The sequence below is a fragment of the Pithys albifrons genome, chromosome Z (assembly GCF_047495875.1).
Source record: "Pithys albifrons albifrons isolate INPA30051 chromosome Z, PitAlb_v1, whole genome shotgun sequence".
NCBI lineage: Eukaryota > Metazoa > Chordata > Aves > Passeriformes > Thamnophilidae > Pithys > Pithys albifrons.
The window spans coordinates 63,314,111-63,338,033 of record NC_092497.1 but is presented as its reverse complement, the minus strand read 5'-3'; the positions used below and the strand labels follow the sequence as shown (position 1 = coordinate 63,338,033).

The 23,923-nt window shown below is 41.2% G+C and overlaps 1 protein-coding gene across 1 annotated transcript in view; it reads left to right on the top strand.

The window, feature by feature from the left end:
- Positions 1-23,923, top strand: part of MAP1B (microtubule associated protein 1B) — a 69,792-nt gene that overhangs the window by 42,720 nt on the left and 3,149 nt on the right. Inside the window, exons 3-5 of the mRNA XM_071580127.1 lie at positions 6,231-6,313; positions 9,264-9,404; positions 16,183-22,717. Coding sequence (XP_071436228.1) covers positions 6,231-6,313; positions 9,264-9,404; positions 16,183-22,717 — 6,759 coding nt within the window. The remainder of the gene's footprint in view (positions 1-6,230; positions 6,314-9,263; positions 9,405-16,182; positions 22,718-23,923) is intronic.

The window sequence follows — 23,923 nt, the reverse complement described above, 5'->3', positions numbered from 1 at the left end:
CATGGCGTCAAATGAGAAAGCAAAGACTGCTGCCAGAGATCTGCTATCTCTACAACAACTGGTTTGGATATTGTGTAGCTTCTTCAGAAAGATGAAATCTTAGGTATTGGAAACAATTGGTTGTCATGGGATGGATCAGGAATGTTTGATTTCCTGGTCAAAGAAGTCCTCCAACAATTAAAGACTACGGCTCGCTTCACAGAGTCTTGTCTGTTGATGATCAAAGTGTGTAAAAAGATGATATAATGCCTTGAATTTACTTTCGGATATTTCAGTGGGAATGGTTGCAGAGCAGTGAGGTTCCCTGTAATCACAGAATCACAGAATCAGAGTATCCTGAGTTGGAAGGATACCAAGGATCATTGACTCCAACTCCTGGCCCTGCACATGACCATTGCCAAGAGTCACACCATGTGCCTGAGAGAATCATCCAAATGCTTCTTGAACTCTGTCAGGCTTGGTGCTGTGACCACTTCCCTGGGGAACCTGTTCCAGTGCCCAGCCACACCCTGGGTGAAGAACCTCTTTCTACTATCCAACCTAAACCTCCCCTCACATAACTTCAAGTCATTCCCTTGGGTCCTGTCCCAGGTCACCACAGAGAAGAGATCAGTGCCTGCCCCTCCTCTTCCTCTCACAAGGAAGTTGTAACTGCAATGAGGTCTCCCCTCAGAATCCTCTTCTTCAGGTTGAAGAGGAAAAGTACCCTCCACTGCTCCTCACACGGCTTCCCCTCAAGGCCCTTCACTATCTTCATTGTCCTGCTTTGGATGTTGTCTAAGAACTGAATATCTTTCTTACATTGTGCTGCCCAAAACTGCACACACTATTCAAGGTGAGGCCTCCCCAGTGCAGAGCAGAGCTGCACAATCCCCTCCACCTGTAGTTCTTCCACAGCTCCTAGCACAGCTCAGTTCATAAGTCTGCAGGTATAAGAGATTAAAGTTACAGGCAGAAAATATGAATCCAGCTATGAGAATTATTGCAAACAGATCAGCTTGCTTTCCATCACTGCTTTTTAAGTGTCCTGAGCAAGGATTGGTGAACTGGCACTATGGAGGTGGCATCACTTTTCAGACTGCATAATCATCTTCTGTCTAGCCCTCCACTTTCAGAGCTCTGTTATTACCTGGAGGTATGCACTCCAGTGAGATCTGACACATAAGGACTTACCCAAGAACAAAAATGAAATTACATGCAATTAGCTTTATCTCATTAAGTAAATGTGAGCTTGAAAATCACAAAATACAATCTGGTGCAGGACATTGCCTCTCAGGACTTGTAGTTAATAAATTGTTGAAAGCCAGATGTGGATGGGAAAAATGTTTACCTATCACCAGGCTGCAGCTGAACCATATGAAACTTAAATATGAATTACATTTATTAAGGGAAAGGAAGAAAAAAACCCAGGGTTTTATGCTTTGTACCCATTGATCTTTGTATTAAAAACAAGGAAAAATAGATTTATTGAGTTAGTATAAGGCACAGCAATCATCAGATGACCAGTCATCCAGACTTTGAGTACTTTGCTGATAATATAGAACAACCATGATGAGCACAAGGTTAACACGTCTGGTTTTGGAGGACATATTTGATGTCCTAAAAATAGAAGAAATAGTGAGCAGTTTAAAGTTATATAAAAAGTATGAGTTATTGAATTACTGTTGGCTAGGCAAAAAGCTCCTTTTTTCAGAGGAATTTATTCTTCTAAATGTATCATATGCAAGGGGTGTGATAACCTTCCAAAAACCTTCATCAGACATGGTAAATCTGAAATAGATTTTAGTTGAGATTCTTCAACATCAGTTATTGCTTCCCAGCACAGTGACTGACAAGTACCAATACTGTCTTTCAGAGCCTTAGCAGTCCAAAGACTGTGCTCCATATGACCTCTTGTTTAGTGGTGAAGACCTCTGTTGTGTTCCACAGGCTATTTATTACTTCTGGTTTTGATGAAGGTGTATTTTCTTCTACTAATTTAATTGAATGTAAAAAACTTTCTGATTTGTCCGTGCCCTGACCTTTAGCTCGTGGGTGCGTAGAAATGGAGTGTAAAACCCCTCTTCCCTTCCCCCACTTCTCCAAGCCCCCTATATACTAGTGAATTTGATACGATTTAGCTAGCAATATTTTTCGGTCATCCAAGTCTTGCTCACCATGGATGTAAAGGCACAAGGACAAAAGCTTTAAAGTCCTACTGTGTGTGGACATCAATAAACAGGGTTTGTTCTGAGTAGGAATTAAAATACACCAAGCCTTTTTTGCCATCTGTACCTGGAAAAAGTTTGCATGTTGCTGCTTGTCAATGCAGCTTTGCCCTATTGGGAAAATACCTTCTCTTGAGTGAGTGTATTTGTCTCCTAAAAATGTCTTCTCAGAGTTTAAGAAAGAACTCTAGGAATGGATGTTTTATGGTTCATTTTGCAGGATTTTTCTCCCCTCAGTGTTCTCCTCTCAATGTCCTCCCCAAGACAGGGGCAGCTGGGGGGACTCGGCATTGGAGTTACTTAAAGTGCAGAGCTCTGAATGTTTCTGGCTGCAGAGAGTTCATTGCTTATTCATGGCTTGTGGGAAGTTTCATTAGCCAGCCTTGCCAGCTGTGCTATCCATCTGTTAATACCACCCAGCACAGTGACTGATGTAACACACCAGTCAGTAACACAGCAGTCATGTCTTCTGGTGGTGCAGTGATGCTTAAAAGTTCCATACAATGAAAAACAAGATGTGTTTAAAGTTGCCAAAGAGATATGTTTGAATGCTAGCTCAGGTGTCAAACCATCTTTAGGGGGAAGGGATATGTTCGTCCTTTTTACCAAGAATCAGCATAGGAGAGATTTACCTGCTTCCTCTGTGTTTGTGCAGGAACATCATTGATGAGGAGCAGGTGAGTGTTCATGTCCACCTGGAGTGGCAGGAGAAGCTTATGAGAACCCTTCTGTTGAGTAGCTTATTGCCTACAGCATGCAAACCCATGGGCTAGGATTGCATAGGCATGCCCAGTAAAAAGTGTGTCAGTAGTGATCCTTGGTTAAACAAGACTTGAAGGAGGACTTGATTTCTTTTCCTTACCATTCATTTGCATTTTGAGTTTGCACAAATTTAACATAGCTAAAAGTGGGCCTCATGTTCGCCTCATGTTCACATTGCTTAACTGGCCTGGAGAGATCAACTTGTAAATTAAGGAATTTGTTCAGTCACTTTTCTACAAATGTTACTGATCCCCATCTCAGTAATCCCACGATAAATGCTGTTGATACTTGGCTGAGTAGGGGAGCAGTAGCATCCTTATGGCCATAGGATTTGGTATGATGGATACAGAAATCACCTTTTAAGCAACTGTCACATGTTCTCTCTTCTGATTCTGAATTAAACAGCTACCAAGAATCTTTACTCATACCGGTTTTTAATTTGGAGCTTTACTTAATAAAATCAAAAGATATTTCTTCCAAACATGAATAATATTTATATATTAAAATCTTTAGATAGGGTTATGACTTGCTTCCTGCTAACTGTGAGTAGGTAAATTATATCCACCCAACCACTTCTGTGCAACCTGGAAGTTCCTTCCTTTCCTTCTGGTCTCATCACAGAAATGATCTGTCGCATATGTAGAGAGAGGCTGCAGAAATCCAGTAGAGTTAAAACAACCCCAGATCTTCCACATAAGTCTCAGATTCTCCCACTCCATCTGTGATTTAGTAATTCACAGTCTCTTGCTAGTTTGTGAAATGCCATTGCTGAGCTTTCTGCTCCCATGCTGTGATAATTAATTTCTGGCTGATAAAACTGTTCCCATGGGAGACTTTCCTTCATTCCAGCTGAACATCTCAGAGTATCAACCTGGCCAGCAAGTCTGTGCTGGTCTCACAAAATTTCAAATAGTTTTAACAAGTCTTTTTTTTTTTTTTTCTTCTGAAGCAGTGACATGAGACCATGTTACTGATGCCAGAAAGTAAATGAAAACCTCCTGGGTGTTCTGTGGGATGGGAGCCCTTGCAGTGACTCACACCCTGCCAGTGCTGGGCCCCCACCCTGTATGATATGCAGTAACCCTTGCTGATGCCAAGGAGTTGAAAAGGGAGACAGTTACACCTGCATCTGTGCACAGTGTACATGGTTCAGACCAACATGGTTGCCTCTAGAAATCAGTCTCAAGGCCCATGAACCCATGCAAGCACTAGAGCTGAGTGTCTGGCCCATGGGAGCATGGGATGTAAGTCACTGTTGGTGTTGGCCAGCAAGAGTTGTGACTGCTCAGGTTAAATCCCTCCCAGCTACACAGACATATGACTTGGAGCAGCTTCAGTCAAGTCCAAAATGTGTCTTTGAACCAGGTGAACACAGTGCATGTTGGTCTAACTTAGCATGTGGCTAATTGATTTTCTTTTCTACCTGTGTTTAAGGTGATATATGAAGCTTAGTCTGGCCTGAAGCAAAGTATGTCCTTCTTGTCACCATCTATTAAGCAAAAACTTGTGTCAGCTAAAGGGTGATTTCTTTTGTTTCCTTAGCAGACTAGGTTCAATAAACCCCACCTAATCTCTTAATTTAAAGGAAATCTGAAGAACAACTAAAATTCGGGAGCATAGAGCATCTTCTGCAGGAGTCTGCTGTAAAAGAGCCATCTGGATGTGTTATCGAATATAGCTTTATATGTGCATTCCTGTTAGGCAAGGAAGCAAAGCTATAAAAATAAATTGATTTGCAAAGGGTACTGCCAGAACTGGGTGTTGCTGAGAGAGAGAGACCTGCCCTCCTCCTCTCTTGTAATATATAATCTGTCTCCTTCTTTCCAGGAAGTATAACAAAAAGGATATATGTTAAGAAAACTAGGTTTGTTCAGACTAATTAATCTGAGTCTCTAGGTGCTGTACTACACAAGAGAATAGACTACAACCCCATCTCACATTTTAGTTGAGAACACTAATTTTTATTCCTTCTCCTTCATTTTCTGTTATTTGATTGTAAGCTCACATGCTTAGAGAGATTCCCCAGAGCAACAGCACCAGACTCAGCACAGTGGGAGCTCGGTGGGCAAGCAGGAGGAAAGCAGGAGGGATGCAGGCTGGTCAGTGAGAAGGAGGAGGGCATTACTGGGGTGGGGAGGGCTTGAGGCCGGCAGGGGTAGATTTGCCCAGGGCAAGGCCGGAGGCAGCACTGAGCCTGCCAAAGCCAGGGTCAGTGTGGAAATGGGTGGCTGCACATCCCCTTGTGCGATGCCCTCAGGCACGTGGAGCTCCTTTCAGCCTGACCATCCTCAGCATCGTTAATTTACTTCTCTTGACAGGGGAGTTTTTCTGAGCGGACAAAGAGGTGGCTTGTTTTATGTCCCTCATACTCTGTTTTATTTTAATTATTTAATTCTGTGTCAAGCAGCCAAGCAGTTTGCTCAGAGGGGACTGCTCTTCTGATTTTTAGACTAATTACCAGTCTGAATTTCTGAATGACAATATGGCTGCTGATTAATCTCACTGCAGTTCTCACAGAAAGATACCGAGATAAGAACTTGTCAATTAACATAAGGAAGAAAATCCCAACAATCCCGTTGTGTTTTTCTGTCATCCACTCCCGGTCAGATGAAAATCACTCCTAAATACAGAGAGAGACTAAGTATGAAAGACAGTGGGCAGTGAGAATGTTCTAAACTTCCACAGACTTTATTAATTCAGGATCTAGATATTATTTGTATGCCCTTCACTCTTGTTGCCTGACATCTTTTGCCACAGTTTTTGTAAGCAGAAGGAAGACAAAGCAGGGCAACACAAGTGTCCAACACAGGGAACTTTGCACAGTGTCCCAGTGTTACTCAATACCAGTGGAAGGCTGAAAGGGGAGTTTTAGCAGGGTGGACTCCAGTGTTCACTTGGTTTGTCAATGAGAATATATAGCCAAATGCTCAGCTGCTGATGATTACTCAGTCCCTTATCTGCACCTTCTCTGTGAGACCAAGCTAAGTTAGGGGTACTCTACCAACCAGGGGGAAAGGGCAGGACCTAGTGCTGTTGTCACTTAGCTTTCATTACCTTGAATTTTCCAGAGTGGTGTTTCTGGCCCACACGACCAGATGCCACAGGTGTTTCTGAAGAGATAAGCAGTGCAGCACTTGCTGTGGCCAGTACACTGCTCTGGGTAACCAGTGAGACATACAACAAACTTGTGGAAACTACTGGTTTACACCATGATGGTTGAATTTAATTTCTTACCATTTTTTTTTCTCTGTGTGCTTGCAGGTCAGAAGATTCTTCACCACAGAAGTGATATCTTAGAAACTGTAGTCCTCATCAATCCCTCAGATGAAGCAGTTAGTACTGAGGTAAGCCAGAAATACTTCACTGGACATGTCATAAAAGCTCCATTAAGTGGAGATGGTGGGAGTATCGAAGCAGATGTAGTTGAGATGATTTACAAAGAGTCGGTCACTACCTTCCAGCTTGGTTACTGACAAATTCCAATACTGTTATTCAGAGCTGTGGCAGACTTAGAGCAGGTCCTAACTGTGAATGAAAGGTCATATTAGGAGCAAATATGAAAAACATCAACCATCCCTAGATTTTCTCCCTGGATTCCCAGACTCCTGACAAATTTTCAGAGGCATAGTAGAGAAACACACTTCTAATCTCAGGAATCCTTTTCTCATAATGCACCAAATTCTTTTCGTGATGTACTGAAGGCAGCTGTGGTAAAACTGCATCTGCTTTTCTTCTGCTTCTCTATTGTTTGTTAGCTCTGGATGCCTATTTTACTTATGAAGAAAGTGCCTAAAGATGCCCAGCAACAAATTTGGGTCTTTGAGATTAATTATCAGCTATGTGGTAGACATTCTAGCGTGATCTATCTGTCCTTCAAAAAGCATGTACATGATTAATGGACTCTGTAGGGTGCCCACAAGAAGACTGCCAATTCCTTATGAACTCAGTAGAGTAAAAAAATTGATTGTGTAGCTCAAAGACAAAATTGATATATTTAGCTAGTGATACTGAAAGTTGAAATAATAGGGATAATTGCATTGCTGGCCTACGCTGGGAAGCACTGCCACAATATCATTTCTTTTGGGAAATGAAGCAGCTCTGCTTGTGGTACGTTGTGAAAAATTTATTCCGTTACCAGCTTTAAGTAATGCCCAATGCAAACAAATGAAAGGATTCCAAAACAAATGAAATTTCTGAAGCTGTAAAGGTTTAAAAGTCATTTTAGTTAATAGCAGGTCATTCACTAAAAACCAGTGTATGAAAATCTCTTACAAGCCATTAGAGGTGCTCGGTACAGGCAGGGAGGTCACCTGGGTAGCAGCTCTAAGTACATTCATTCAGAGTATAAACCTATAATGTGTGTGCCTGTGTGGAAGAGTAGAAGAGCCAAAGAAACTGCCAAAATCAGGGAAGTGCTATTCCTGTCTGTGTTGCTTTTCCTTCTTTTGATGGATGACCACATGGAAGAATGTGATCTGAGGCCCATTAATGACTTCTGAACCCTGGCATTACTTCTTTGGATCTGGAAGATGTTTGTCTACGTTACTGTTAATTTCATCTCACTGGACTGTGAGAGGCAATCTTTTCTTTGATTTTATCTTGCCAAACTGGTCACAATCAGAAGGTACAAGCTGAGATTTGAACTTTCCTGGCTAAGCAAGGCTCTTACTGGACACAATCCAGAGAAAGAGTCAGAAGAATGAAATCAGAGGTTGAAGTAGACAGGCTCTGCCCTGTATGGCAAATGGAAAACTTAGTTTCACATATCAAGAAGTTTCCGGGTTGCATCTGTGGACACTGTGATATACCATGAAGCTCTGACTTCAGCAGAAGCAGAACTTGAAATTATTCATTCAGAAAAAAAACCAAACCAAATCAACCAAACAAACAAAACCAAAACAGCAACAAACCCCCAAAAGCCTCAAAGAAAATAATACAAAAACCCAGAAGTTTTATATTCTGACTAATCTGGCCATACCTAGTGGTAATCAAAGCATGCTTCTACCTGCAGTTCCTGTCTTGTTCTATCAAATGCCAAAGTATCTTCCAGAAGAGAGAGGCCCAAAGGCAAAGAACTTGAAGTTTCCCATGGAAAACAAGTTTTTGAAAGCCCATGAATTTACTCCCTTCTTAGGAAGTCCCCTCTCTGTTGCTCCTGTGACTGTACTGTAAGTCTGGGAAAGCACTGATCTTCCATTTCAGTCAGAAGGCTGTGCACTTCTTTCAAACTGCTTTGGACTTCAACCGATGGTTAAACTCAACAGAATCATCACCTTGCATTATTTCTTCTGAAACTGAGTGGTCTTGAAATCAGGAGACAAATTTCTGATAGTTCTTCAGGAAGTCTTGCTTGTACCCAGACATAGAATTTATGTTTATCTTTAAGGTCTTCCATGCATATCATACATTATGCTCTGTAATCTGCAAGCATTTATTGACTTTTTTCCTTGCTGTATTTTGGTAGCTCTGTAGAATGTACTTTAATTAATAGGCTGAAGGGGAATTATGTGACAGTCACATATCAATGATTCATAAGTGAGGAAATAGTTTTGCTGTTGGAAAATGTGAGTTTATGCAAAAGCTGCCAGAGTGATGAGTACTGCTGCCAGCAACAGCAGAAAGCACAGAAGAGGAAACCAGTTCTGATATAGTTTTAAAACATATAAAACAGAAGATCTGAGCAATGCATATCAGATAGATAGCTGCACTTATCTGTATGTTTATCTAAAATAGAAATAGATGCACTCAATCCATCAAGGATATATTTGCTTATTTAGTTTAGTGTGTGGATAGCCTTTTTCTAGAATCACTGTTCAGGTTTAATTTAATTCCTCCTTAACAGAGGAGTTAGTACACTTGAAATTCGTACCTTACCATAGCCTGAATTGATTTTTCAGTTTTCACTAAGATTTCTGGAGTATTCACAAAATATTTATTCAATGGTACAGAATTTTACACAGAGGGGTTCTTTTAGTTTTGTTCTGAAGTTGAATTCAGCCAGTAGAAGTATTTTTTCATTCAAATTGTATTCTGTTCTTCTCCATGCTGTTTTTGCCATGTCATAGTTGGGTTTATTCTTCAGACCTCCTTTCTAACTGCATCTTACCCCTCCTTTTTTTGACTTTTTCACCTTTCTCTCTGCCTTTTTTAAACAGCACTGTAAGTTGATAATGTTTTGACAGTCCTGCTCCAGATACTGGTTTTGCATTAGGAGAGATAAACTGTATGCTCTCAATGGAATACAAAAACACAAAGTAACTCCTCTTATTGATGTATTTCTCTCCTTCACTCCAGGTACGCTTAATGATCACAGATGCTGCAAGGCACAAACTCTTAGTTCTAACTGGACAGTGCTTTGAAAATACAGGAGAACTCATTCTTCAATCAGGGTCCTTCTCCTTCCAGAACTTCATTGAGATTTTCACAGATCAAGAGGTGAGTTTAGGAAAGTGTTTCCCATACATCATCATATGATGGCAGAGGTTTCTAGAATACTAAAAATGGCTCTCTGGTAGAGTTAGCTTAGGCAGCCTGATGCTGCTGCTCTTCACTCTTCATTGCAGGCTTTATTTCAAAACATTTATTTATTTTACTTTATATTTCATATAAATTTCTTAACAAAAGCATTAAGTTTTAATTTGGGGAATTAAATTATCACTTTCAGAAAGAAAAATCAAGGAACCTTTGACAATGTAAGGAGATTGTGCTGTGTTTAAAGAATACGGGTTGTTCATCTAAGGTGCACATACAAAGCAGTCAAGTTGAACTTGATGCCAGGTTCTTGCTTGGTTGCAGCTAAATAATAGGTGGCATTAATAAGAGAGAAGGTGGCTGTCAGAATAGTTCTACTTTTTTGCATCATCCACCTGCTTAACTTCTTTATAATAGTGTTTTAAATTTGGCCAGTGTGTCCATAAAACTTGTGACTTTTACATACCAAAAAGATAAGCATGAAGTAAACCAGTATTTAATGCTATTTGTTTCATGACTTGTTATTGTGCTGTCTTCCTTAATGTATTGTGTCTGAAAGCTCCCATAGGGCAGGAATCCATAATAAACAAGCTGTCACACTTAATTTGGCTGCTGTGTAAAGTATATATTTAAATAAACTGTATGGCTGCATGTCTAGGAATTTAGTTTCCAGTATTAATTAGTAGCATATCAGTGGACTAAAATTTGAAAGTTCAGCAATGAGAATGCAAAGTTTGCTTGAGCTCCAGTGTGAACTTATTGTATCCATGTGATCTATTCCCAAAGCTTCTTTGTTCAGCATGTGCTTGTAGGTTGGGGAAAAAGCTGGATTCCTACTCTCCAAAACATGCATGACACCTAAAACTCACTGGCACTGCTCAGAGTTACTTTTCTATGAAATTATAAACCAAAGCTCCTTAGATCTTTGTATAATTAGCAACACAGTTACTGTGACTCCACTGCTTGGAACTGAATGATCTCAGAAGTCTTTTCCAACTTAGTTGGTCCTGTGATTCTGTGATACGTGAAAAACTAGAGGCAAATGCTACCATTACGATTAGGAAACAGAACTGTTGTTAGGAAAGCAGAGGGGTGCCAGCTGGCCATGAGTTACAGTTGCTGAGGGATTGCCACAGTAGTGAGCGTGCAGGGCATACTCCCATGGGCTGTGAGTAAGGCTCATTTGCCTCGTCACTGCCACTGGCAGTGTGCTCACCAGCCAACTGGTGTGGCATTTGGCAAGTGTTGGCTTGCAGTCTGTTGTTTCTGAAGCCTCGGGGTCTCACTGTTTCTATAAGTTTTCACAAAACCAAGGAAAGATCACGTTTGCCATACTGCAGTTTGTGTGTGTGACATTTTTTAAAAACTGGAAAGAAAGAATAGGAAAAAGGTCCTACCACAAAAAAGTGGTTAGTGTTTTTCTAAGTGGCCATGAGATGAAAGAATTCATATGCTCTCCTAATCCTGGTGGTTTGGCAGTGTCAAGGGTCTTTTGGAACCTAAACTATTCTATGATTCTGTAAGCATGTAAGGTTTGATGAGCACTGCATAGAGTTGGTGTTTCTGGATTCTGCCCATTTTTACTTCACTGGGCCAAATCTGAATTATGGTCAAAGAATATACTTACAAATAAGTAAAAACCCTTGGGAGATACTTGTATAAAGTCTTATTCAGAAATCCATCTTTAATATGCAAAACTACCTTCAGTCAAAGCCTAAAAGTAGAAGTTTCAATTGCTCCCATGCTGGAATGTTGAAACTGTCAAAGTCCCGTCCTTCTTCCACAACAGCTAGATTAGGAAAACCTCTGTGGTTCTGGACAGGAAACTATGTTGTGTTTTCTCTGAGCAGCCAGCTTGCTGTTTGTCTTCACCAGCTGTGACACCTTTAAAACTTAAGAATTCTGCAACATATGTTTCTCGATGTTTGGAAAGACAACCAGGTTCAGAGGTACATTTCTTTGGTCCCAGAATTACTTTGAATTTGGAGAGGAGGAGGGGTTACATCTTGGTGTTACCAAATGAGTGCAACTGTTGATCTGCCTGGTGTCACCATAAGAAACACAAATCCATTGAAGCTGTTTCTGAGACATTTCTGAACTTGCTATTCCTAACAGTTATGATTTATGTCTGGAATAATCCTACTTCAACTTTCCATTGGTCTAGACTACCAGTCTAACTGTTTGCTTTATGCATGCCAACTTTTAGGAGCAAAGAGTCAGAATTAAGAAGTACAGAGCATAAATTCAGATATGGTGTAATATAAACTGGAGAAGACTAACCCCAAACCTTGGTGCAGTATATTCATTGGTACAGTGTAGTCATTATCCCGCAATATTACCATATGATTTTTTAATTTAGACAGAAAATTGGCTCTATGTGAGAAATAGTCTGTACTCAAGTTATCTCCGTATGTATGAAACAGACTTGGGTTTATTTAGTCAGAGGAAGTGATTTTTTTACTACATTTCACTCTCCTGAACAATGTGTTTTCAACCCTGATTGAAGACATATCATAAATCTGTTTCAGAACTTTAATCTGCACTGCCTCTCTTTTCTTACTTGTCCAGTAGACAAGAGCAATGCTTACCTTATTGTCCTTATCTTTCATCCTCTTCAGCCTTTTCTCTGTTTATTATTTTGGGTTTGTTTTTTTAATTTGCTCCCTTTCCGATAGGGCCATGTCTGATATAGGGTGAGATTTATTTATACTCCTGACAAATGGTTTGGATACTCAGCAAAGGATGACAAAGGAAAGTAGAAAATATTTCTTTTCAGCTTTATTTATCTCTTGGTTGGACTACTTTTTTAAACAGCCACTGCATCTTTGTTGAGTCCTGTTTTGGGTAAATGTTGAAAATAAGTTATGTAACACAAAGAAAAGAAGTGAGACTTACACATAGAGAGGCCCAAAATTATCTAATACATTCAAACATCTTTAGTCTTTTATGTATTAATTTATTTTGTTGATACAGCTTGTGGTCCAAGAATTTACAGTTATTCAGTGGTAGTATTATCCTTATGAAACTGTTCTTAGAGCTTAAACTGACAATTGAGACTCTGCAAAGAAGGTTTTGGTATTCTCCATGATGATTTGCTGGCAAGTTTTCCACTGACATTTTATATCTAAATTACTTCTTTAAAGACGTTTGATGGTCTCTTTGTTAAGCACAAATAGAACAAAAAAGGTCTACATTTAACTGAGTTATTGGTTAAAAAAAGTCAAATGAAAGTATCTGTGAAACTGGGATAAAGTATAAAATATGTAATACTTTTTATATTAGTCTACTTATCTAGGACCATTAAATACTGGGTTTTTTAGTTAAAACTGGAAAAGAAAACAGCTCTTCATACTGTGGCATGAACTTCTTATTTTCTATGCCTTTATTGCAGTAGTTGGTGTTGGTACTAGGATGTTAACAAATACTGTCAAAATTAATGAAGTTCTTCTAGATTTCAAATTCTGTGATCCATGAATTTCAATCAAACTAATGATAAGAGTATTTTAACCCTTTTGTGGGTTTTTTCATGTTTTTCTCTTAAGTCTCAGAAATACAAAACTTAAAATCATAGATTCATAGAATTGTTAAGGTTGAAAAAGACAGATTTACAGAATTTGGGTTGAAAGAGACATCTAAGATCAGCAAGTGCAAGCCTTTCCCAGCACTGCCAAGTCTACCACTAAACCATGTCCACAAGCACCACATCTACATGCCTTTTAAATCCCTCCAGGGATGGTGACTGCACCACTTCCCTGGGCAGCCTGGTGCAGTGTTTGACAACCCATTTTCTGTAATACCCAATCTAAACTTTCTCTGGTTCCACTTGAGACCATATACTCTCATCTTGTCACTTCTTACTTGAGAGAACAACCCCCGCCTGTCTGCAATGTCCTTTCAGGTAGTCATAGAGAGTGATAAATTCCCCACTTCAGCCTCCTTTTCTCAAGGCTAAACAACCCCAGCTTCCTCAGCTGCTCCTGCACCCAACCTTTCACCAGTTTTGTTCCCCTTCTCTGGACACACTCCAGCATCTCCAATGTCTTTCTTAGAGTGAGCGGCCCAAAAACTTGTAGTTGTTTCCCTTTCTGAAGTAATAACTCATTTTTTAATCACGGAATTGTTAGGGCTGGAAGGAGCCTCTGGAGATCATCTAATCCAACACCCCTGCAAAAGCTAGGTCATCTAGAGCAGGTTATGCAGAAACACAGCTAGCTGGCTTTTTAATGTCTCTGGAGAGGGAGACTCCATGACATACCTAGACAGGCTGTTAGAATGCCCTGCTACCCTCCACAGAAAGTTTCTCCTCATGTTGAGGTGGACCTTGTTCTGTTTCAGTTTATGGCCATGCTCCTCATCCCATTGCTTGACACCACTGAAAAGAGTCTGGCAGCATCCTCTTGGCACCTGTCTTTGAGGTACTTTTATGCAATATTGAGATCTCCTCCTAGTTTTCCCTGAACTGCACAGGCCCAGCTCCCACAGTCTGTCATCATAAGAAAGATGCTCTAGACCGCTCATCATCTTTGTTGCCTCTGCTGGACCTTCTCCAATAGCTCCTTGTCTTTCATGAACTGTGGAGACCAGAATTAAACAGAATACTTGAGATGAGGCCTTACTAGGTCCAAATAGCAGGGAGGATCACCTGCCTCAACCTGCTGACCATGCTCTTTCCAATGCACTCTAGGATACCCCTTCTGGCCACAGGGACGCACTGCTGACTATAGTCAGTGTATCATCCAACAGGACTCCCAGGTCCTTCTCTGCAGAGCTGTTGTTAGCAGTTCAGCCCCCAACCTCTCCTGGTACTTGGGGTTATTCCACCCTAGGTGCAGGACCCTACACTTGCCTTTGCTGAATGTCATTCTCTCCACCCAGCTCTCCAGCCTACTAAGGTTCCACTGCATGGCAGCACAGCCTTTGAGTGCATCAGCCACTACCCCCAGTTTCATATCATCAAACTTGATGACGGTACATTCTAGCACTTCATCCGTGTTGTTGATAAATCAAATAAAACAGGATCCAGTATTGATTCCTGGGGAATGTGACTGACCACAGGCCTCCAACTCACATGTCCTGAGCTTACCTATGAAGATGTTGTGGGAGGCGGTGTTGAAGCCATGCTGAAGCTGAGGTAGACAACATCCACTGTTCTTCCCTCACTGACCCACCCTGCCGTGCCATCATAGATGGCTATCAGATTGGTCAAAAATGATCTTGCCTTGGTGAATCAATGATGACAACTCCTGATGACCTTCTTTTCTTTTACATGCTTCGTGATGTCCTCCACAATGACTGTTCCATCACCTTTCCAGTGATAGAAGGGAAGTTGACTGGCTGGTAGTTTCTTGGGTCCTCCCTTTTGCCCTATTTGAAGAAAGGAGTAACACTGAATTTCCTTCAGTCCTCAGCCACCTCTCCTGTTCTGCATGATTTTTCTAACATGATGGAGAGTAGCTTAGCAACAATGTCTGCCAGCTCTCTCAGCACCCACGCCTGCATCCCATCAGAGCCCTTGGATTTATAGCTATTTGGTCTGTCTAGCTGATCTCTAACCCAATCTTCTATGACCAAGATAAAGTCTTCCTTTCTCCAGCCTTCCCGTCTTACCTCCAAGGTGCGAAATTCCTGACGGCCACTCTCAGCAGTAAAGACTGAGCTAAAAAAGGCATTCATTCTCTGTGTCTTCCATGACCCATTGATTCAGCAGTGGCTTCACATTTTTTCTAATCTTCTTTTTGCTGCTGATATACTAGTAGAAGCCCTTCTTGTTGTCCTTGATATCCTTTGCCAAACTCAATTGCCAGAGGCCTTCTTCATCACATCCCTTCTTCATACTTTGACAATGTTCCTGTAGTCCTCCCATGTGGCTGTCCCTTTTCCACATCCCATAAATTTATTACTTCTGTTTGAGATTTGCTAGAAGCTCCTTTTGCTCATTCATACAGGTCTCTTACCCCTTTGCTTCATTTCTTGCTCATGGGAAGACATTGGTCTTGAGCTTGGAGGAAATGATGCTTGAATGTTGACCCTGTGTCTTTTAGAGCCTTAAGGCCAGGGATTCCTCTCAGTAGGTCTTTGAAGAGGTCAACATTCAGGATTCTAGTCCTGCTTACTGCTTTGCTTTCTCACACAGGATCCTGACTTCCACTATCTCATGGTCAATGTGCTGAAAAACTCTCCTGCAGCCAGTCTGGATAAATCTGGGAGCAGTACTGGCTTTTCAGGAGCCATCCTGCAAAAAGACCTGCAGTAATTATGGTGTGGTACAATATAGCCCATGAGAAAAGGAGAAAGGATAGGCTCTGTCCCTGGGAGGATGCTGACCTCCTCCATGTTGCAGTTACTCTCTGAATGTTAAGGCGTGCTTTGTTCTGTAGATGTGAGCTAATGGTAGAGCTACAATGGCAGCTCAGTCTACATTACTCTCATGATCCTCATACCCTCTTAATGTAAAAGTTTGTACCATCCTTCTATGAAGCATGGATGGGGAAACCTTGGGTACTATTGCTCTTTGGGCAGTAGTGACCAGGAATAAGGTCTTCCTTTGTGTTTTAAATAATAGAGCAATACACTAATTGTGGTGACAGGTTACTTTGTCTTCTGGGATGGGTACTCACCCGTGCACTAAAAAATGGAAAAGGTATTATCTAACTGATCAGGAAGTATTGTGTTCTGACATTAATTGTCGTTTTAAAAAGTGAATTTGTGTGCATCTTCTTGTGTTTTTGTTTTACAACTCTAGATTGGTGAATTATTGAGCACCACACACCCTGCCAACAAAGCCAGCCTAACTCTTTTCTGCCCTGAGGAAGGGGACTGGAAGAATTCTAACCTTGACAGACACAACTTGCAAGATTTTATAAACATTAAACTCAACTCATCTTCCATATTGCCTGAAATGGAAGGACTCTCTGAATTCACTGAGTATCTGTCAGAATCAGTAGAAGTGCCATCACCTTTTGACATTTTGGAACCTCCAACCTCGGGAGGATTCTTGAAACTCTCCAAACCCTGCTGCTATATTTTCCCAGGGGGAAGAGGAGACTCTGCATTGTTTGCAGTGAATGGATTCAATATGCTTATCAATGGAGGATCCGAAAGAAAATCTTGTTTCTGGAAACTTATCCGGCACTTAGACAGGGTAGATTCCATTCTGCTTACTCACATCGGAGATGACAATCTGCCAGGAATCAATAGCATGCTTCAGCGAAAGATAGCTGAACTTGAAGAAGAACAGTCCCAAGGGTCTACTACCAACAGTGACTGGATGAAAAATCTGATTTCACCTGATTTAGGAGTTGTGTTTCTTAATGTACCTGAGAACCTGAAGAACCTGGATCCTAATTTTAGAGTAAAAAGGAGCGTGGAAGAAGCTTGTTTTACTCTCCAGTATTTAAACAAATTGTCTATGAAACCCGAACCTCTTGTCAGAAATACAGGAAATACCATTGACCCCATAATTTTATTTCAGAAAATGGGAGTCGGCAAACTTGAGATGTATGTGCTTAATCCTGTCAAAAGCAGCAAAGAGATGCAATATTTTATGCAGCAGTGGAGTGGTACTAACAGAGATAAAGCTGAATTCCTACTACCAAATGGCCAAGAACTAGATATTCCATTATCCTATTTCACGTCTGTCTCATCCCTGATCGTGTGGCATCCAGCTAATCCTGCAGAAAAAATAATCCGAGTTCTGTTTCCTGGAAACAGCACCCAATATAATATTCTAGAAGGACTAGAAAAACTCAAACACTTAGACTTCCTTAAACAACCAGTGGTTACACAAAAAGACCTAACTGGGAACATTGCTAGTCCAGCTGTGAAACAAGCAAAGTTGAAGCAACGAACAGACAGCAAGGAGAGTCTCAAGCCTGCTGCAAAGACACCACCAAATAAGCCCATCAGAAAGGAATCTAAGGAGGAAACACCAGAGCCTGTGAAGCCTGGTCCAGTACCAGAAAAGTCTCAGAAGTTGGAAAGCAAAGAAAAAGTTCCAGTTAAAAAAGAAAAAACTGCAAAAGTAGAGACCAAACCAATAGTGGTGGAAAAAGACATACCAAGTAAAGAAGAACAGTTAGTAAAATCCGAAACTTCTGAAAAACAAAGTACAGATGTGAAACCAAAAGTGTCAAAGGAGAAGACAGTGAAAAAGGAAGTCAAACCAAAACCTGAAGAAAAGAAAGAGGAAAAAGAAAAACCAAAGAAAGAGGTTTCTAAAAGGGAAGAGAAAACACCCATCAAAAAAGAAGAAAAACCCAAAAAAGAAGAGATCAAGAAAGAAGTTAAAAAAGAGGTGAAAAAGGAAGAGAAGAAGGAAACTAAGAAGGAAGTAAAGAAAGAAGCATCACCAAAAGAAGTTAAAAAAGAAACTAAAAAAGAAGAGAAGAAGGAAATCAAGAAGGAAGACAAAGAAGCCAAAAAGGACATGAAAAAGATTCCTAAAGAAACAAAAAAGACTGCTACTCCTTCTAGTGAATCCAAAAAGCCAGCAGCAAAACCTAAACCACAAAAGAAGGAGGAACCTGCTAAAAAAGAAGCAATACCTGCTGGAAAGCCAAAAGAAAAAGGAAAAGTTAAAACGGTGAAGAAGGACCTCAAAGTCAGTGGAACACAAGCTGCTCTTGCAGCAGTTGGAGCAGCAACTGTAGCAGCTGCAGAAATTATGGCTGGTGGAAAGGAGCTTGAAGCAGAGAGATCCCTTATGTCTTCACCAGAGGATTTAACAAAGGACTTTGAGGAATTAAAAGCTGAAGAAGTAGAAACAATAAAAGAAACAAAAAGTCAAGTTGCACTTATAAAAGATGAATTGAAACTCAATGGCACAGTACAAAAAGAGGCCTTTGAAGTACACAAAGAAAAACTGGATAATGAAGGGCCTACTGAGTCCTCTGATGAAGGCATAACTACCACAGAGGCTGAGGGTGAGTGTGAACAGACACCTGAAGAATTGGAACCTGTGGAAAAGCACAGGGTTGATGACAATGAGAAGTTTGAAGATGAGGGAACTGGCTTGGAGGAATCCTCTGAAGCAGGAGATTATGAAGAAAAGGCAGAGACAGAAGAAGCTGAAGAACGAGATGAAGAAGAAAAGACATGTGTGGGTGCCACAAAGCCATATACAGAAGAGTCAAGAAAAGTTACAGGTGGCTCAGAACAAATGATGACTGAAGTACATGCCAACACTAAAGATGAAAAATATATTGAAAAGGCAGATTACGAGACATCTGATGAACGTGCTGAAGAAGACAGGGAAGAAGCAATAGAAAAGGCAGAAACTGAAGAGACTGAAGAAGATGAGGAGGACAAAGCAGAAGACATCAGAGATGAAGAGGAAAATGAAAAAATAGAAGCTGAAGATGATTATGTGATGGCTGTAGTAGACAAAGCTGCAGAATCTGGTGAAGCTGAAGATAAATACGGCTTACTCATAATTACACCAACTAAACACTCAGAGTCTCAGTCTCCAGTAATTGAACCAGCCTCTTCTATCCATGATGAGACACTGCCAGGTGGTTCAGAAAGTGAAGCCACTGTTTCTGATGAGGAAAATAGAGAAGATCAACCTGAGGAATTCACTGCTACTTCAGGTTACACACAGTCCACCATTGAAATATCCAGTGAACCAACTCCAATGGATGAAATGTCAACACCCCGAGATGTCATGAGTGATGAAACTAACAATGAGGAAAGTGAGTCACCTTCTCAGGAGTATGTGAACATCACCAAGTATGAGACATCACTGTACTCTCAAGAGTTTGGCAGACCTAAACTTTCTCCACTTCCAGATCCTTTTAATGGATTATCTGAAGGATCCAAAACAGAGGCCACAGAAGGTAAGGATTATAATGCCTCAGCCTCCACCATCTCACCACCTTCTTCATTAGAGGAAGACAAATTCTGCAAATCTGCATTCCAAGAAGTATACCGGCAAAATGAAAGTGAAATCCATGGCACTGCCAAATTAGAAATCAAAGAACCCTATCAAGAGGATGTAGGTGGAAAATGTAGTTCAGCCAAGAGTCCAGCTGACAGTTTGTCCCCTCCATCACCTGTTGCCAAAACACCACTGGGTGAACGTAGTGTGAACTTTTCACTTACTCCCAATGAGATCAAGGTCCCTTCTGAGTCTGTTACCACTAGATTGCCTGATGTACATCAGGAAATTGCTGAGGAGCACTGTGCAAGCCCTGAAGATAAAACATTAGAAGTAGCATCTCCATCACAGTCTGCTGCCGGTAGTGCTGGCCACACTCCTTATTATCAGTCTCCCACTGATGAAAAGTCCAGTCAGCTTCCCTCTGAAACTAGTGAAAAATCAACAGAAGCACCTGTTAGCTTTGAGTTCAGTGAAGACAAAGATGAGACTGAAAAATGCAGAATAAGCCCTATGGATGAGCCTGTGCCAGATTCAGAATCTCCCATTGAAAAGGTTCTCTCGCCTCTGCGGAGTCCACCACTGATAGGTTCAGAGACCACTTATGATGCGTTTTTGAGTGCTGATTTAAAGTCTGCTACCAGAGATTATGGAAGTCCTTCTGAGGGGAAACCTGAAAAAGAAAAATCACCTGGTCAGATGAGCCCAGCTTCAGAAGCCAGCTCTGTGGGCCTTTTTCAAGAAAAACAAGATGAGAAAAGCATGGAGTTTATGGTAATTAAGGAAAGCTTCAGCCTGGAAAGGAAAATGGAGGATACAGAACCTAGCAGCTCTCAATCTTCTCTGGTCTTGGATGAGCGGAAGTTAGCAGGTGATCTCTCACCGAGTCAAGTAGATATCAGTCAGTTTGGCTCTTTAAAAGAAGACACCAAAATGTCAATTTCTGAAGGCACTGTTTCTGACAAGTCTGCAACTCCCGTTGATGAGGTTGTTGCAGAAGACACCTATTCCCATATAGAAGGAGTAGCTTCTGTCTCTACAGCATCGGTTGCCACTAGTTCATTTCCAGAACCAACTACTGATGATGTATCTCCATCTTTGCATGCTGAGGTTGGTTCTCCCCATTCTACTGAAGTTGATGACTCCCTTTCAGTATCAGTTGTACAAACACCAACAACTTTTCAGGAAACAGAAATGTCTCCATCTAAAGAAGAGTGCCCAAGGCCCATGTCAATTTCTCCACCAGATTTCTCACCTAAAACTGCAAAATCAAGAACACCAGTGCATGATCACAGGTCTCCTGAGCAGTCAGCTATGTCTGTAGGATATGGTCGAGAGTCCCCTGATCAGTCTTTAGCAATGGACTTTAGTAGGCAGTCACCAGAATATCCTGCTGTAGGCACCAGTGTACACCATATATCTGAAAATGGACCAACAGAAGTAGATTATAGCCCTTCAGATATGCAGGAGCCTCCTTTTGCACAGAAGATTTCCCCTGTGGAGCAGTCATCTTGCTCTCAAGAGAAAGATATTTCAGAAATTATCTCAGTTTCTCAAATTGAAGCTTCATCCTCAACTTCATCAGCTCACACACCTTCTCAGGTAGCTTCACCACTGCCAGAGGAAACTTTTGCAGGTGCTGTTCCACACAGAGATATGTCACTATATTCTTCTCTTACCTCAGATAAAGTGCAGAGCCTAGGAGAAAAGCCGTCACCAAAATCTGACCTATCTCCATTAACTCCAAGGGAATCTTCTCCTCTGTATTCTCCTACTTTTCCAGATTCACCTCCTGCAATCAAAGAAATGGTGTCAGCTAGTCACACACATTTGTTGTCACAGCAAGTGTCCGCTGTCAAAGCCTTTGGTTATGAGGAACCCCTAACAAAACACAGTCCAGAACCCTTACTCAGCCCAGAGAAAGAAGATTCAGAGAAAAGCAGCAGGTCACCTGAAGAACTTAGTTATTCATATGAGGCTGGAGAGAAAATGACCAGGTCACCAGAGGGTATTAGCTATTCCTATGAGGCAGTTAGAAAATCAACTAGATCACCTCAAGCCATGGATTATTCTTATGAAACAACCAGAAAAACTACTAGATCGCCTGAAGGGACAGATTATTCCTATGAGATAACCAGGAACACTACTGGGTCACCTGAGGGTACAGATTATTCCTATGAGATAATTGCAAAAAATATGAGGTCATCTGAGGCCACAGATTATTCTTACCAGATAACGGGAAAAACTACCAGGTCACCAGAGGCCCCAGATTATTCCTATGAGACAGTTGGGAAAACCACCAAGTCACCTGAAACCACAGATTATTCCTATGAGGTAACTGGGAAAGCTACCAGATCACCTGATACTATGGATTACTCCTATGAGACAACAAGGAAAACCTCTAAGTCACCAGAAGCCGTTGGCTACTGCTATGAGACAACTGGGAGAACCACCAGGTCATCAGAGGCCATGGCTTACTCCTATGAGACAACTGGAAAGGCCTCAAGTTCACCTGAAGCCACAGATTACTCATTTGAGACAACTGGGAGAGCCACTAGGTCACCTGAAGCTACTAGCTGTTCCTATGAAGCAAGTGCACATTTCACTCCAAGTAAATCATTAGCAGAATCCCGTCAAGATGTTGACTTATGCCTTGTGTCGTCTTGTGAATATAAGCATCCCAAAACTGAACTTTCACCCTCATTTATCAACCCAAACCCTCTTGAGTGGTTTGCAAGTGAAGAACAGTCTCAAGATCAAGAGAAGGCTCTAACTCAGTCTGGAGGAGCTCAGCCACCTTCTGGGGGAAAGCAACAAGGGCGACAGTGTGATGAAACCCCTCCCACATCTGTGAGCGAGTCTGCCCCATCTCAGACTGATTCAGATGTTCCTCCAGAGACTGAGGAATGTCCTTCCATCACTGCAGATGCTAACATTGACTCAGAAGATGAGTCAGAAACCATTCCAACAGACAAGACAATTACATACAAACACATTGACCCACCCCCTGTCCCAATGCAGGATCGCAGCCCTTCTCCTAGACACCCTGATGTTACCATGGTTGATCCAGAAGCTCTGCCAGTTGATCAGAATTTAGGTAAGCCTTTGAAGAAGGACCTCAAAGAAAAGACAAAGACAAAAAAGCAGGGTACAAAGGCCAAGTCATCTTCTCCTGTTAAAAAAAGTGATGGTAAATCAAAACAAGTGGCTTCACCAAAGCCAGCTATAAAAGAATCTTTAGACAAAATTTCCAGAACAGCTTCTCCAAAAAAGAAGGAGTCTGTGGAGAAGGCAACTAAAAATCTCTCTAATCCAGAGGTAAAGTCTCGAGTGGAAGAGAAAGACAAAGACACCAAGAATGCAGCAAATACAACATCCAAGTCAGGAAAGACTGCAACCACAGGTAAGGACACAGCAATTCTTTGGTGTTACAGGTTTTCTAGTTGTTGCAGTGTAGTTTAGCTTGGCATCAGCTGAGAATGTCATTTGTAGCAAATCCTCAAAGAAAGTGCAGGTTTTAAGTATAAATCCAGTGCATGAAGACCACATTTAAATGCGTGAAATTCACTAGTTTTACTTTTGTAATCAGAGAAAATTGATGTGTCAGTTTGCTGAGAGAGTACATAAAATAGAAATAATTTAATACTAGCTGTCTTAATGGTTAAGCACCTAATAGAATTAAAAGCGCCACTTTTGTAGGTGAAATGAAATCTGTATCAAAGTGAACCCCTTTATTAATTGTGAGGAATAGGTAGGCAGAATTCTCTTTAACAGAAATTATTGCAGTTTAATATTGTGGAAGAGAATGTCACCATCAGCCTTTAGATGCTCTTATTGCTTTACTGGATTGATTTTAAAAGGAGCATTTTAATGAAAGTATAACATAAGTAAAAGCACTTTTGGTAAACTAAGCATGTACAGCCCATAATCCAATTAATGTCTTATGCCATCAGGGATTTCTAAACATACAGAAAGGTAAAGTAATTTTGAATGGCTGTTGTATATTCTAAGTAGCAATAAAATATGAATTAGATAACTGTTTTCCAGCAGATCTTGTTAGGGAGTGTTTGGAGGATACTTTGATTTTGCTGCTCTGAGGACTGATGTTCTGTTGAAAGCTGTTTTACAAGTAGCAGGTCTATGCTTCAGTACAAACAAAGCAGCATTCAACTGTCTTTAGCTTCCCAATTTTTAGTAGTCCACTCTTCCTCTCTTACACCATTATTTGCATATCTCTGTTAGTAAATATGTATGTATGGCCAGACTTCACGAATGCAGATTTGGGCAGGGCTCTCCCCACGTGCCCTTCCAGCCTGCACAGTGGATTTTTTAGGTGAGGCTCAGCGTGCGCAGAACTGACCCCACCCTTTAACTCCTAAGGTTCATCTGCCATGGCCGAGTGAGCTTGGACAGTGACAGTGAAGTCCTCGGAACTGTCACAGCACCCGGTACTAACTGGGGCTGACCCTGCTGAGCATCCAAGATCTGATGGGATGGGATGGCAGGGAGGCATTGAACTGCCAGGGGATGGTCTCCACTGAGACTCGAACTCAGGTCCTTGGGATTCAGAGTCCAGAGTGCTCTCCTTTACACCACGGGACCGCCCTAA